Here is a 16,260-nt window from a genome sequence, read left to right on the forward strand (position 1 = left end):
TCTTGCACAGTCAGTTTGTGAGGACGGCCTGATCTAGGCAGATTTACACATGTGCCATATTCCTTCCATTTCTTGATGCTGGATCTGACTGAACTCCGGGGATGTTCAGTGCCTAGAAATTTTTTCATATTTATCCACTGACATACTTTTCAATAACCTTTTCTCTGAGTTGCTTGAAGTGTTCTTTTGTCTTCATGGTGTAATGGTAGCCAGGAATACTGATTAACCAGTGACTGGACCTTCCAGACACAGGTGTCTTTATACTACAATCACCTGACCCAATGATTCCCATTTCACTTGCTGTGAGACTACAAGCACCGATTGGTTGAACCTTGTAAGAATTAGTCACTTTAAAGGGGAGAATATTAATGCAATCATATATTTTATATCACATATTTTTTTACTTAGTTGTCATTACTTTGTAGAAATCTGTTCTTTTGCTTTGATATCAAATAGGGTTTTTTTGGGGGTGAAAATAGCCAAATTATATTGACCATGATTGATCTATAAAATCAATAAAAGAGTAAAACATCCAAGAAAGTGAATACTTCTTATAGGCACTGCATAAGGTTAACCATGGAAAAAAGAGTTTGCAACAGATGAACATTTAAAAGTGAAAGGTATGATATCATAAGGTTCAGAGTACTTCTGACTTTTCCAGTAAGAATGTAATTAATTGTGATTTACATCAGAAATTCTGAGAGTAACTGCGTTTTAATTTGTAAATCTTTTGACAGCCCTAAAAACCCCCAACATTCAGCCACTGTCTTCAGTTGTACCTAGCTTAACAACATCTCTACACATCTGGTCTGGTATTTCTTGTTAATAATATTTCTACTGGTCAACAATAAGACAAAGACATGTTTCTTTTTCCCTTTGGTGAAAGTGTATTGTGTACGTGTGTATGTAAACATAGTTTCGACAGCAGCTCTCCAATGAAGAGAACCATGTGCGACACAAGCAAAGGAAATAATACAACCAACTCCTTACGCACTCATATAGTCCACATCTAGGACAGATCTGCAGCAATAGAAAACAAGTAATACATCCTTTTGTTTTGCGTAGTCATGAAAATATCTGTTTTATACAAAAATTAAATACAGTTACAGTATGTTACAACTTTTTTTTATCCCATACAGGTGAGCTCAAGCATGACTACAAAGCCTCTGGAGAAGGAGAACAAAAAAAGGGACTCATCAAGGGGGCTCGATAATATTACATGTGCAGCATTTGGCGGAAAACAACAGACACCCTTCAGCAAAGGAAAATCACCAGAGTCACCAAAGCACAGGGAGGAGCAGTGAAGACAGTGAGGGAGAGGAGAGAGGAAGAAGAAGAGGGAGGAGGGAGGAGGCAGTGAGGCGAGATGTTCTAAGATGTCCCCGTCCACATTATTATTTTTTAATTACTTCAGATGATACTTAGAAATCATGTGTCTAGTTTTGTACAGTTTGCTCTCAGAAGGAGGGTAGCTCTACCCGAGTTTCCAGTATGTCTTTTTAACGAATGACATAACCACAAAGCCCCAACCGTGTCCTCTGTGACATTATAAGACTGCAGCGACTTCATAAATCCATCTAACAGATCCTGTCGCACTAGTAACACTTCCACCCATGCTTGTAGCCTTGGATATACAAAAGAGTTGCTTATATTGTATGCCAAGCACATTGTCCACTTTGTCCCTCAGGTTGAGAGTCCAGTCCCAACGTATGTGGTCTCAGGGTTTGGTTGAAGATGAGGAGGCTGGTCTTTCAGCAAAGGGGTACAATCAATAGTAGGAGCAAGGTAAAAGCGATGGAGGGGTTATGGAAGGCGGCCCGTCCAGACAATTGGTCATCGCACTCCCCTGGGCCCTGGCAGCGAGCTCTCTCACACAGGACGCCCGTGAAGCCGGGGGGACAGTGGCAGCGCTGATGGTGGTGGCACGTGCCGCCGTTCTGACAGCGCAGCATGGCGTTGTCACACACGCGAGCTGAGGAGACAAAAGCACAAAAAAAAAGGGCAGGGTGGGGGGGGGGGAAGACAGGAAGGGGTGATTAATAGATCACTCAGCGATAGAGCATCAACAGGCAGGTTCACAGGGCACAAGCTGCCTCTTCGTGTCCTGTCTGCTACACTCTGTGTCCTTAGAGCACAGCTGACACATTAGGAAGGGTGAAACCAAGGACTTTTTGAGTAAAGTGGCCGGACAAAGAAAACCAGGACAGTGTTATGAAAGCTTTTACATGTACACACAGACATTTGATGGGTATTTTGAGGGGCACAAATGGGAATTTAGGGGGAATAATCCTGGCAAAAGAAAAGAGCAAACAAACCATGGCAATGATGAGGTGAAATCAATGATTAGTGAATCAAAGGATGCCAGAGTATTGTGAAACAGCCCCTCTGTGCAGGACAGGAGAATTAAATTTGGCTTCCCTCTGGTATGGTGACACTCAAAGAACAGAAAGAGGAGAAGACACAGGATGGATGTCTGGCTGTAGCTACTCCCTCTACCTTTGATATGCAAATCCAGATTGCAGGTAAATCATCAATTGCTGCTGTTTTCTACTGCAGTTAACCTGACAACAAACCTTACAGGAAAAGGACATAATATCCAGGAGAGGATTGCTGTCGTGGCCTCCAAACATGCTTGATATAGATTGATAAATACGACATAAGCCGATATCCACATTTCCAGACAAAAACTCACGACTCAATTATCCCAGCAAGCCATGCTGCTGGCAGAGGTGAAATCCTGGAAGAGGTAATATTTGCCAAGAGATTTCAGTGTAATTGGATATCTCTCCCTGCATAAATAGTAATCACATTTTTTGGTGTTCTGTAATATGGCTTATGCATGAGAATAAACTTGACAAACAATCATTTTTTCCCTAGCAAAACTAATTAAAAAGGCACTGGGATTGCATTTTACTCTAAAACACTCCCATCTACTTCTCCCGCAATTCATGTGACGTGCTTAAATGGAGAATCTTTACTTTTGAGAAGAAGTGCTGTTAAGACTCTTCAAATAAACCCACTTTCCTTGCCTCTACTTGGGAAATTTTGAAAAGCTCTGGCATAGCTTCCTTGCTATATTTCTTATGTATTTATAGAAAGATTAATAATAATTGTAGCACAAGAGCAAATATAGCATTTCTCCCAATCACTCAGCCTCCTCACTTTAAATGCAGCAGGTCTTGGGGCGTCTGAGTGATAGATTTCAGCGTCTATGATTGTTGAACACTAGATGCAAAATAATGAGTCTGGCAACGAGCTGCTACTCCTTGATTCAGGGTCTGATATCAGAATCTGACATTTGCATGGATTGTTTGAGATAGATTTAGAATAAAACAGGTTACACAGCACATTAGAATCAATACAGGAAATATGACTTGACAATTCTTATATTTAGTAGGGAAGAAAACCACACAAGAGAGCCTGATATGAGAATCATATCATGAATAAGCTGTTTGTTTACATTCATTTTGTTCTAAAGGGCAAATCAGTGCTGAGCAAGGAAAAGAATTATGCTGCAGATGCATTTGAGCATGCTGAACACATTTTTGATAATATTTGTAATTAGAGGCAGCGAGCAGTGCAGCTGTTAAAGGGAGGCTGGCATAGACGATTGCTGATGTTATCCCTTTGCAAACTCTATTTTCCCTCCCTACCCCTTTCTGTACAGCAGGTATGGCAAAAGTATATTTTAAGATCACATATTAAAATACACTTTTTCAGGCTTTTTTAACAAAAATATGTGCCCATGTAATATGTGTCCACAATCCCCCCCAAGAATGAGACAACCCCCCCCCCCCACACACACATGCACACTTTCTCCACCTTTCAGAACATGTTTGCTGAAACAAGCTATTCTCAGATTTTTCCCCTCAAGATGTCATGTGGGGAGTTAGCCCCACCCCCAGGTTCAGTTAGCACTCTTCGCTTGGAAGAAAGTTCCGCCCTCCTGTCCTCATTCTCTTCTCAGCTGCCAACTGAGAGGAGGATCAGGAGAGCCTCATCCATTAAGCCACATCCGTTCCCTAAGAGGGGCGGAGTCAGGGGTGGAGTCAGACAGCTCATTAACATTTAAAGCCACGAAAACAGAAGCAGCTCATTCTGAGCCGGGCTGAAACAGAGGGGGTTTTTAGACATGCAAAAATCCAATACTGGAGTGTTCTTTCAGCAACAAACTCAAAGGCATGCTTTGGTGACCTCTGAGACCAATACAAACTTGTCTTAAAGGGGTAAAATATGTGACCTTTAATGTACAATATCTCATATACTGCATTTTCAAAGAAATGGGGAGCAAGAAATGATGTCAGTGTTTTTAAGCGTAGGCAAAGGTAATCGAAAACTTCAGTAGACATTGATCTATTGACAAAAACATTAACTTCAACAGCCTATTTGTTCCCTTAGTGACTAACCAAATTTACCATTTACTAGTATTGCAAAAACACAAAAATCTCAGCTATTTCACAAGTTGACTGCATTTCTCTACAGGCTATGATGACTTCAGTCAAAACAACACACTCTTCTGTACTGTGAATCTAAAAATACTAGAACATGTTTGATATATCATCACTGCAGCAGTGCTCCAGTAGTATGTAACTTGAAAAACATTGCAGAAAAAGGTCTTTGTTCTGATTCTCAGGCAGAAAAAATTAACTTTATAAGAGTTTGAAGTAGGAAGTTGACACAAAAAACTGTGAATGTAATCAGGACTGGAATGATAAATATGTGTTTGTCATGCATTTACTAATGATTCCCGAGAGGCTGATTTCTGCAAAAACAGATCCAATATCAAGTTGTTCTTGATAAAACTATTCGAATATTCAGCATTTTTGGGGTTGATTTAATAACTGCAGAGATTTAAAACAAAGAACCGCAACATAATTTTTCCTCTGGGGGGCCAGATGGAAAGCTTTGGGGGGCCTGTTCACTGCCCCTGTTACCCGCCCCATTATCCAGTCCATAAAGGAACTGAAGAGTTAGTCGCACCCCTGCCTCACCCAGAATCAACTGGGAAGAAGTCATAGGTGGAGGTGGATCTTCACATGTATAATGTATATCTTGTATATGTACATATTGTGTTTGTATATATTTTTTTGGGAAATGTGCGCTGGCAGTGATTTGAATAATTTAGATAGATGTAACTTCTTTGTCTGACTTGTATATTTTGTCTAGCTGTATTGACTACAGTTTTTGGGTCCGCCATACTCCTTGTAGGATCCTTTGTTTCATATCTTTTTACATTGCTTAGGTATTTCAGATTTGAAATTATGATGTCAAGATACCTGATTAGATACTGATGGACTTCAGCTGTGTTAGGTCACATGTTTATGTTCATGAATTCAAGATGGTGACTCAAAGATGCATGTGCAATTCTGTAAATGAGCATGCCAGCTCGAAGCCTATCTTTATTGCATGTAACTGCTCAGAATGGGGGCCCCTTGGTGTGCTGACCTGTTTTCCTTCTCCCACTGTGTAAATGTGGCAGCGGCTGCTTTTGCAGAAATCTGTTTAACCGTGTGACACCTATCTCCCTGCAGCAGAAGTTTTAAACATCCAGAATGACTACATATGAAGGATCAATTACAGCAGCTTTAGTTTTGTTTGTTTTTAAATATTATATAAAGCCCTCAGTTTAATTTTCAGGCTGTTTCAGGACCAGCCAAAAATTCACCATAGGAGCTTTAAGACTCTTTAAGCTCATTGTGTGGTTTTCTAGCCTTCGCTTTTGCTGTATTGGTTTTATTTTGAGCCCTAATTTTTTAGTTTTTGGCAGGTTCATGCTGCTGTTTAGCTGAAAAGCTTTACAAACATCACATACCACTATTGCTAATCATATGGATAGATAAGTAGCTACTAGCTAAAGAACAATAGTTGAGAATTTATCAGCTTAAGAGCCAGATATATCCCCCAGGAATCACTTTAGAGCAATCAGAGGAGTAAATATTGGACTTAGATTTCTCAAACTCAAAATGAGTGATACTGTTAACATTTGGCTGCTGGATCTTTGTCATGATAAACAGCTATTTCTGGTGTCATTATTTTAAGTCATAAACAAATGAAACCCTTCCTCAAACCTATCCAACAACAATACATGCTCTACAGGCTAAACAAACCCAAATCCATCCTGACAGTCCAGGCTGAGCTCTGACAAGAAAAAGACCTCAAGTCACTCCCCACATGCCAAACAATATGAACTTCTCTTCCTTTTCAGAAATGTCTGTACTTGATCTTTGCGTGCATGAAAATGGACTCCTGATTCACCGACTGTTTCTGATGTGTCCTTGGTGGATTCAGACATTAATGGCCTTCTGGCTACACCCCAAACAGTTATGTCAAAGCAGCTTTCTCATTTTACTGCTAATGGAAAACACCTGCTATGTGTGTGTTGCTAAAAATTTCCATGGGATCAGCTGGGTCTCCATTGTATAGTCTAGACATTAACTTTGTTGCCGGTGGTCGAAGGATAATCTGCGTGTCCTCCAGGAGACCCTGAGGACCGCTGTCTTTCTAAAAGCATCTGTAGCCCAATTAGTTTGCTTATCCAGAGGCTTAAGCCTGCGGTGTCTTTGTGAAGCCACAGGGCACGGCTGTCTGACAAAATACAGTGTAAAATAAGTCAATTATCCCGTGTCACTCAGAGAAATCTCACATCGTCACTGGGTATGTGTAAAATAATACGTTTCTAAGTTGGCTTCAGTTCCTATCAATTATAGATGATAGGAAAGTGTCTGTGTCAAGTAAGATGTGCAAAAAGATGTATGTTCGTATCCGCTGAAATAATCCATAGTCTCATTTAAAGGTGGTTTTAGGATACAATGACACATAAATGATCCATTTAAATTGTTTAAAGTACTTTAAATATAAGAACTGCTGGGTGCAATGACCCATCTAGATAGCCATGATTTCTGTAGAATACATGACAGGCCAGTAATTGGCAGTGGGACTTTGTTACATGCCATATGCACATACACTCACTGGCCACTTTATTAGGTACACCTTGCTAGTTCCACGTTGGACCCCCTTTTGCCTTCAGAACTGCCTCAGCTCTTCGTAGCATAGTTTGAACAAGGTGTTGGAAACATTCCTCAGAGATTTTGGTCCATTTGTCGGCTCGGAATCTACGGTTCCACTACATCCCAAAGATGCTCTACAGGATTGGGATCTGGGGACTGTGGAGGCTATTTGAGTACACTAGGGAACTCATTGTCATGTTCAAGAAACCAATTTGACATGATTTGAGTTTTGTGACATGATGTATTATCCTGCTTGAAATAGCCATCGGAAAATGGGTACACTGTGGTCATACAGGGATGGACATGGTCAGCACCGATACCCAGGTAGGCTAAACGATTCTCAATTGATACTAACGGGCCAAAATTGTGCAAAGAAAGTATCCCCCGCACAATTCATTAGACCACCACAACTAGCCCAAACTTCTATTGCCCCATTATAGTGAGCTCATGTGATTGAAGCCTCAGTTTCCTGTTCTTAGCTGACAGGCGTGGCACCAGGTATGGTCTTCTGCTGCTGTAGCCCTGTAGCATTCAGAGATGATATTCTAGATACCTTGGTTGTAGTGGTTATTTGACTTACTGCCTTTCTATCATCTTGAACCAGTCCGCCCATTCTCCTTGGACATCAACAAGGCATTTTGGTCCACACAACTGCTGCTCACTGGATATTTTCCCTTTTTCTGACCGTTCTCTGGAAACCCTAGAGATGGTTGAGCATGAAACTCCCAGTAGCTCAGCAGTTACTGAAATACTCAGACCAGCCCGCCTGGCATCAGTGACCATGCCACATTAAAAATAAGGTAAATCCTTTTTCTTCCCCATTCTGATGCTTAGTTTAACTTCAGAAAGGCGTCTTGACCATGTCTACATGCCTAAATGCACTGAGTTGCTGCCATGTGATTGACTGATTATTGTTAACCAGCACTTGAACAGGTGTACCTAATCAAGTGGCCAGTGAGTGTAATTATACCTAAATTGGCAACACATAAACATTTGTATAGCTGTATGATGAGGTGGGGTTGCTGAGGTAAGTGACCCAAAACTGCAAAAGTGAGTATTTTCCAAGAAAAAGCTGACTGGGAGTGAGAAGCACAAACAGAACTTGTGAGTTTGCTGTTGCTGTTCTACTCTGTAAAATGCAATTCAGGAGCCACTATATAGCTTCCTTTCATGTGTCTCTTGACTCCAGCACAGCCTGCATCAGGGTTTTTTTGGCTTTACTTTTGTTCAACAGAAAGATACAGAGATGCATTGTCCATACAAATATAGAGTCAATGCACCCCATTCTCCATAACTCAGTAATGCAGATTTCCAACAGACTAAATACTCTTAAAGTCCACATTTACCAAGCTCACATGTTAATAACCCTGCTGACATCAACACAGTTTGCATACTTTAGGTTTTATTTCATAAATATTACTCAGCTGTCTCCCAGGTTGTTGCAATCTCTGTGATGACTACCTTATCTTTTTTAAAAATCTTTTGATAATAAGTACTAGAATACAATATAATGGTTTCTGAGTGAACTCCTTACGTCTTGTTTATATTATATATGTAAGTCATCATCTTTGCCTGGCATGACATCACTCTCTGTCAGACTTGTGCCAGCAGCTGGTGAGGAGACAACAATTTGAACCCTGGCTGTTGAGCTCCAGCGTACTCTCTCTGGGACATATGTGCACCTCACACCTCCGTCAGAAATGTGGCATTTTAGCAGTATAACTGTTATGACACATCTATCACTCCGGCTTGGTGTTGCACGAAGCTCTACGGAAAAATCCAGCGCAGGAAACTACACAACAGAGACAGAGAGGGAAGAAAAGCAGATGAATTTAATTTCCTACTAGTGCCTGAGTGTGACTGCAGGTATGATGCTCTGACAGGGGATTACTTCCTATTTGAATTTTTCTCTTGTTGAGCTACGATGTTTAACCACATTTCACACTGTTTTAGTGGTTTACGAGGATAAATGGTCAGAGCTGGGATAAGGGCCGTTAATATAACATTGTCATTTCTTGGGTAGATGTTACACAAAGTTATCCCTCTTCTGTCATCTTTGGAGGAAGTAACAGGTTATATACCACCTTTCATAAATGTACACTGATAGGAAAAAGTATTTGCCTCCCCACATGACGACTCAGGTATTTACAAAATGCAGTTTTTAAATGATGACTTCATTTATCCAGGGTTAAAGCCACCCAGACCTACCTGGCCCTGTGTGGAAAAGTAATCCCCGCCCCTTATTGAATCATAAATTACCTGTAAGTAACCGCATTTACTGAAAAGTTGAGTTCAATTTCAGCCATGCCTGATTACTGTCACCCCTGTTGAATCAAGAAATTCATTAAATAGAATCTGTCTGACAAAGTGAAGCAGGTGAAAAGATCTAAAAAAAAAAAAAGCAACACATCATACTGCCATCTAAATAATTCAAGAACAGTTGAAAAACAAAGTCATTGACATCTATCTGTCTGGAAAAGGTAACAATGTCATTTTAAAGGCTTTGGGACTCCAGCAAACCATAGTAAGAGCCATTATCCACAAATGGAGAGCACTTGGGACAGGAGTGAACCTTCCTGGGAGTGGCTGGCCTACCAGAAATTACTCCAAGAGTGCACTGATGACTCATCCGGGAGGTCACAAAAGAACCCAGAATAACATCCAAAGAACTGGAGGCCTCACTTGACTCAGTTAAGGTCAGTGTTCAAGATTCAATAATAAGAAAGAGACTGGGCAAAATTGGCATCCATGGGAGAGTTCCAATGCCAAAACCACTGCTGACCAAAAGGCCTGACTCACATAAAAATCATCTTGATGATCTTGTGGGGGAAAATTCTCTGTGGACTGAAGAGACAAAAGTTTAACTTTTTGGAAGGTGTGCATCGTGTTACATCTGACATGAAGCTAACAAAGCATTTCATAAACCCTGCTCTCTACCGGAAAATCACGAAGGAGAACGTCCGGCAATCAGTTTGTGACTTCAAGCTCAAGCACACTTGGGTTATGCAGTAAAACAATGATCTGAAACCCACCAGCAAGACCACCTCTGAATGAAAGCAATATAAAGAAAGTGGAGTCTCGACTTAAATCTGACTGAGATGCTGTGGCATGACCTCCCAGGCTGTTCATGCTTGAAAACCCTCCTCTGTGACTACATTCTGCAATGAAGAGTGGGCCAAAATTCCTCTACAGTGATATGAAAGACTCACTGCCAGTCACTGCAAACCCTTGATTGCAGTTGCTGCCACCAAGGGTGGAACAACCACTTATTAAGTTAGGGGGGAAATATACTTTTTCACATAGGGACAAAGAGGTTCGGATGGCTTTTTCCCTAATAAATGAAATAATCTCCTAAAATCTGCATTTTGTATTTACTCGGGCTAGCTTTGTATAATATCAAAATTTGTTTGGTGATCTGAAACATTTAAGTGTGACAAATATGCACAAAAAGAAGAGGGCAAATACCTTTTCACAGAACTGTAGAGTTTAAGAGAATTGTAATATTACAGTTATAGAGAATAATTTAGTCAAAGATAACTGCCTTGCCAGAATTTTAAGTTTAGCAATGTTTAGAAATGATTTGATTCAACAGACTGAAGGTTGCCATTATTTAGCTCTGTTTTCAAAGTGTGACATGCTTTTTCTCAAGAATACAGAAGTGTTGACTCTCTAGTCCCAGTATGGATTTTTTTAAAGATTTGTCTGTACATTTAGGTCCCGAGTACACTCAGGCAGTTCCTTCATCTCAGTGAATACTTCTCGTCTTCAGATACTCTGAGAAAGAAGTCTGAGAGATAAAAACACTGGCATGATTTCAGTTAAACCTTCACAAATGGATGGAAATCCTGTCACTACTTTTTGATGTGAATCTAATGTGGCAGAAAATATGTTCACTCATATTTACAGTTCAATGAATCCCATAATGTAACGGTCTTAAAGGCATTTTTATATTAAGGATTGCCTTTTTAACAAGACCGACCCAAGAGAGAAAGAGGCATCTTGGTTTAATTCCATACAGAGTAGAAAATCATATTTAAAAATCATATTTCTAGTCCTTCATTGAATAGTTTTTAAAGAGGCTTTACAGCCATAGATCCTTCAGTGCAATTAAGTATAACTGGAGACAGTTTCCAGATACAGGATCTGCTAATTATAAGCTCTGAGACAGAATAGTGTTTCTTCAATTACACTGGATCAATATCTTTTCCATGATGTCAGGGTAAACTGAAACCTGTTATCATATTAACACGAAGGCTTCATCATTAGTCATGACTCCAGGCTCAAGAGTTCAATAGAAACTGTCATCTGAATACTAAGCACTTGACAGTGGCAGAGATACACTTCTGCACGTCAACAGAGAAGGTCTGATTTTACTGTTAGTTCAAATTCAGAAATGAAAAGTTTCAATAAATGGTTTGCCAAATAATAAGTGAAACACTGAGGAGGTATACTTATAGTTTTGGTCAGCTTAATTGAAAAATAGCCTAAGAGGAGACAGATGCTGCATGTATGTAGGCCAAATTTTACACTATAGCCAAGCAGAAGGTGAGTTTAGCATAGCACAGAGAGTGAAATCACAAAGACACCATTTGAATTAATCAAAAGTTCCTGCCTGTACTAACATCAATAAAGCAGACCGACCAACATATTAAACCCTGATTTTATACTCTGCAAACAAACATTTATTTACAGTACAGTGCAGAACTTTAAGGAATGTTTGGGCCGTAAATGAGGCTGAGGTAAGGTGCAGATGTGGCAAGTACGCCGCTTGAGGGAACCAGGAGGATTGACACAACCCCAGTTGTGCTCTGGATGTCCTTGCATCTTACCAGGGACATGGGAAATTAATCTGGTGAAAAAATAATAAAGACTATACCTTTCAGGCACAGTAAGGGGGTATGTTAAGTAAGCACAGCTGAGGGTGGGCAGGTACAGTAGTAAGGTTATCACAAGCCCCTGGATTTCCTAAGGGCCATGAAAACTGTCAGCAGTCTCCAGGCGCATTACCAGGCTTGAAAAGTCGCTTACAAAAGAAATGTCATCGAGCTTGACTTTGACTGGCTAGTGACATACCTGTGTGTCTACATATGTCAAGTTTGACTCTGACCACTCTCTCCCTCGCTAAACTCAGGATGTGCCAAATAGGGCCCAGTGATGAATCCTTGGATCCTACATGCCTAAAACTTACAACACAGTCTGGCTGTAGACCATTCATCTCTGACAGCTACTCTCACAGACTGTTCAACTGAGATCAGATAGATGCTAAAATGTTACTAACCTGATAACAAATGTTTAAAAAGGCCCAGTAAACAGTCTGCAGCAAGCTTAGCTAATATAGCTAAAGCTAAGCTCACAAAACAGCTACATAAGCTTTGTATCTATGTTATCTATGTAGTTAAGTAAGCTATAGCTACGTCTGCTTGAGCTTACGTTGGTAAAGCTAACTCAGCTATAGCTAACGGAGCTACACAGCTATGTAGCTAGCATAGCAAAAGCTAAACTCCCAACACAGCTATGTATGCTACGTAGAAAAGTTATCTAAGTAGCTATGTTGCCTTTTGCTATGTATGCTAAATGTCACACTGATAAAGCTAACTTAGTTACATTGGCATATGTAGTATTGTAATTATGCAGCTAAATTAGGTATTTTAGCTATAGCTAAAGCTCAGTAAGCTAAAGCAAAACACTGTTCGTTTAACTACTGCTAAAACAGGTCTATACATAATTTAATCCAGGATTAGATCCCTGGCTTTTTCCTCTATGTAGCTTATGAAATGTTGCTTGGTCTGTAATGTTTGAATGGGACTTTTTCATAAATGTAACTGCCATACTTTCTTCATGGATAGAGTTGAATAAAAAAAATCTAAACATGGAAATATGTTGTTTGAGAAAATTTTGGAACTTCCTCTCTGAGATATACGATATCTCAGACATTGGTCTGGGAGGGTGGCCGCCAGAGTTGAACAGTCTGCAGCCAGACCCCTCCAAAATGTACTCTATGCACATGACTGCATAAAAAAAGATGTAGTCTGATGGTATGTTAGGGTGCATACTATGCCCGAGCATGTTTGAGCCCAATAGTCCAGTCTGTTTGACTCATGCAGGTGCTTAGTACCCTCCTGAAAGTGTTCCTTGGGCCTGGCATGGATGGAAGCACAAACATGACATGCAACACTGACGTGATGTATAGTCTCAAGAACTGGTGCACTGCCCTGCACTTCCGTGAGATCCAGCTGTGTTAGAGGGCCATAACTGAGCAAAATAGCTACAAATAAGCCACTAAGTGGTTAAACTGCAGTCACTTTCTATGTGTTGTTCTACATTCTGCTGAGACCATGTTCCTTGTAAACGAAGCTGTTTTGTATGACTTGATGATATACAGCATAAGAAGCAATCATGCTCAGGTGGGATTGGACCTGCAGTAATGATTGCATACAAGCACAGACCAAGGAAGGGGGGACAAAGATGCTTTGTAAATGGTAAGATACAAGGCAACCATTCCAAGTGTGACTGCACCAGCAGGCTATTTAATATGTTACTAGTTTTGGTGGTGACGCAGTGACCTTATAAAGTCTGTTCAACAGTCCTTAAAATTACTTAGTTTTTTAGTTTATAGTCTGTGTGACAGTTAGTTTTTGCCTCAAAGGTGTCAGAGGGTGCCCTAATGTTAAAGCTGCCACCACATAAAAAAATACAAATGCAATAAAATCAATTTTGTTGCTAATCTTTGACCCATCCAAGATTCTTGTCAGCACCAAAGCCCCTTCTTTCCACTATTAATTTTATGGAAAATAATAAACTTTTGTTTTTTTGTAGTAAAAAAATATATGTATTTCAAATAATCAAACTGGCATTTAGAGGGTTAAAATCTTGAAAATGATTGAATGTTTGGTAGTTTTGAGCAGGTCTAAAGTTGTTAAAGACATTTATGAAAAAAGAGGTAGAAACAAATATTGATGTATGGTGATTTAATGGCAGTGTTTTGTACATGTACATTTTTGCCTCAAAGGTGTCCAGAGGGTACAAAATGCATCACTAGAGTATAAATGACATGTAAGGGTAAAACATGTTGGATTTCAAAAATTTAACTAGAAAGAAAATTTCCTGCAAAAATTCATCCCACAAGCTGTAAAACTGCCAAACTGATCACAAATTAAAAAAAAAAAACTTCAGAAAAATGGCCAAAAATGCCCAAGGGGGGCGTAAGAGTTAAACCACCACAGAAATTAAGCTGAAGCAAATTGCTGATTATTTTCTGTTAAAGTCAGAAGTAAAATTGGAAGATTTTTTATTCATCAACTTATTTCATTCAAGCTTCTAGAAAGAAAGAAATAAGCTTTTTTTTTTTGCCTGACTATTTACTGCGGTCACTGACTATTGATGAGAAAAACTAACACAGCTAGGAACAAATATGACAAAAAACCCTTTTTGTGTGTTTTGTCTTGAAGTATAAATGAGAGCATTCACTTAGACCTGAGTATCAGTTATGAGCCTTATCTAATCTAGATTTTGATCATAAATGAGATATGGTGTTTACATGCACACAGAGAAAACTGGTTATTTATATCCCTGTACAGATGATCTATACCAGTATCCTGGTTTTTCATTACTGATTCTTAATTGTGTAGGCTAGTTTTTCTCAATGCCCTGCAGTGCCTTCTGGCATTATCAGGGTGACTTTAAAATGCTTTACATTTAACCAATAATTACCATGAATATGCAGCTCATTAGCCGTCCTGACTAACCAGAATTGTCTGATTGGCCCTTTTCCTGAGGGTCTGGGTCAGCAAATGAAAAGGCATATGTCATTTAGCACTGCACAAGCATTAGGTTTTTCTTTAATTTTCTTTTCTTCAGCTTAGCAAAACATGCCAGAGAGTGTTTTTAAGGTCTATGCGCCCATTCCATAAAAATATAGGCATTTTAATTTTTGCATGAAGGTGATTTAGAGCAGTGGTTCCAAACTGATCTAGCCATAGTCTTTTAAATGCCAAATCAAATTAGAAAAAAGCACATTTATTTATTGAAAAATGTTGTAGTTCTGATCTTGGACGGCTCAAATGAATGACTTTAAAAGAGATGGGAAACAAACAAATACATTTTACACCCATTTCCCCCCTGACAGTGTGTAAATTTCTGCCAATTTCCAAAAGGTATTGTGGAATTACATCATTACAATGGGGTAATTCCACAATTTTATAGAGGAAATGTTTATATTTGCCAATTATATCTGTAAAACAGAGTTAAAATCAATGTATGAATGTATGTCCACTAATGGACTCAGTACTTCAGCAAATTTTGCCACCATTTTTGTAAAGGCACAAGGTTGCATCTCCCTGAAAACAGCTCCACGACCTACTTTTGGGTTCCAACCCACCAGCTGAGAAGCACTGCTTCAGAGGTTTATCTTGTTAATTCTATCACTAAATGATTCCCCCCTGCAGCCATAGGGATTTATGACTATGATGTGACAAACCACAATGATTTTGAAATGAAAGAAAAATGAAACCATTGTGGCTTATAGCTCAGTACTATTAAAAACCAACACTGCAATGCAGGTATGGTGTATCCTCCTCTCCAGCAATGTGAGAAGAGCGCAGCAGCAAATATCCAACATGTCCTCACCTCTGACTAGTGTCAGCCTGTCAGCTGACCTACTTGACCTGACTTGCTCCATTGTACATGTTAAGAAACTGCTGTCCTGTAGCCTCTCGATCACAGACTTGTATAGGGCAGCATTTTGATGCTTTCTCATATCTAAACTACTGACTACATATAGTTCTTTCTTTACCAAAAAGACATAACTCAGTGTTGCTGCAGGAGTAAGACTCTCTTGTCACTGCTGCCAAGTTTGTTTTGCTGATACTTGGCTGAAGCTTGTGGATGCATTCGCCAGCTGTCAGAAAATGAGTTAAGGGGCATACATGCCATGGTATCCTTTTCTTTTGGATATCTCCACATAGCAAAATCGGGAAAAGACATTATTCAGTTTTTTTAGATCAGATATGATGTTTACCTATCAAAACACAAACTGGGATAGTAAAAAATCAGATCATAACCGTGATAGTCAAGTCTAAGTAAGAATACTTAATGTTAAATGTTTAATCTGATCCTGATAGCTGATAAATCCTGAAAACTAAATTATATGTTCTTATATGATCTTGTAGAATATTGGATATAAGACATTGTTAGATATTACCTTGTGGTGGACAACATGACAATTAATAAGGTAATTTTAAACAAACAAACAAAA

At 39.5% G+C, this 16,260-nt stretch overlaps 1 protein-coding gene across 1 annotated transcript in view; it reads right to left on the bottom strand.

Annotated features, from left to right (window-relative positions):
• Nucleotides 1-911: 911 nt before the first annotated feature.
• Nucleotides 912-16,260, bottom strand: part of LOC121520611 (netrin-G1-like) — a 136,833-nt gene continuing 121,484 nt past the window's right edge. Inside the window, exon 7 of the mRNA XM_041804153.1 lies at nucleotides 912-1,972. Within this exon, the coding sequence (XP_041660087.1) occupies nucleotides 1,752-1,972 (221 nt within the window). The 3' untranslated portion in view covers nucleotides 912-1,751. The remainder of the gene's footprint in view (nucleotides 1,973-16,260) is intronic.

Source organism: Cheilinus undulatus, linkage group 13 (assembly GCF_018320785.1).
Source record: "Cheilinus undulatus linkage group 13, ASM1832078v1, whole genome shotgun sequence".
Classification (NCBI taxonomy): Eukaryota; Metazoa; Chordata; class Actinopteri; order Labriformes; family Labridae; genus Cheilinus; species Cheilinus undulatus.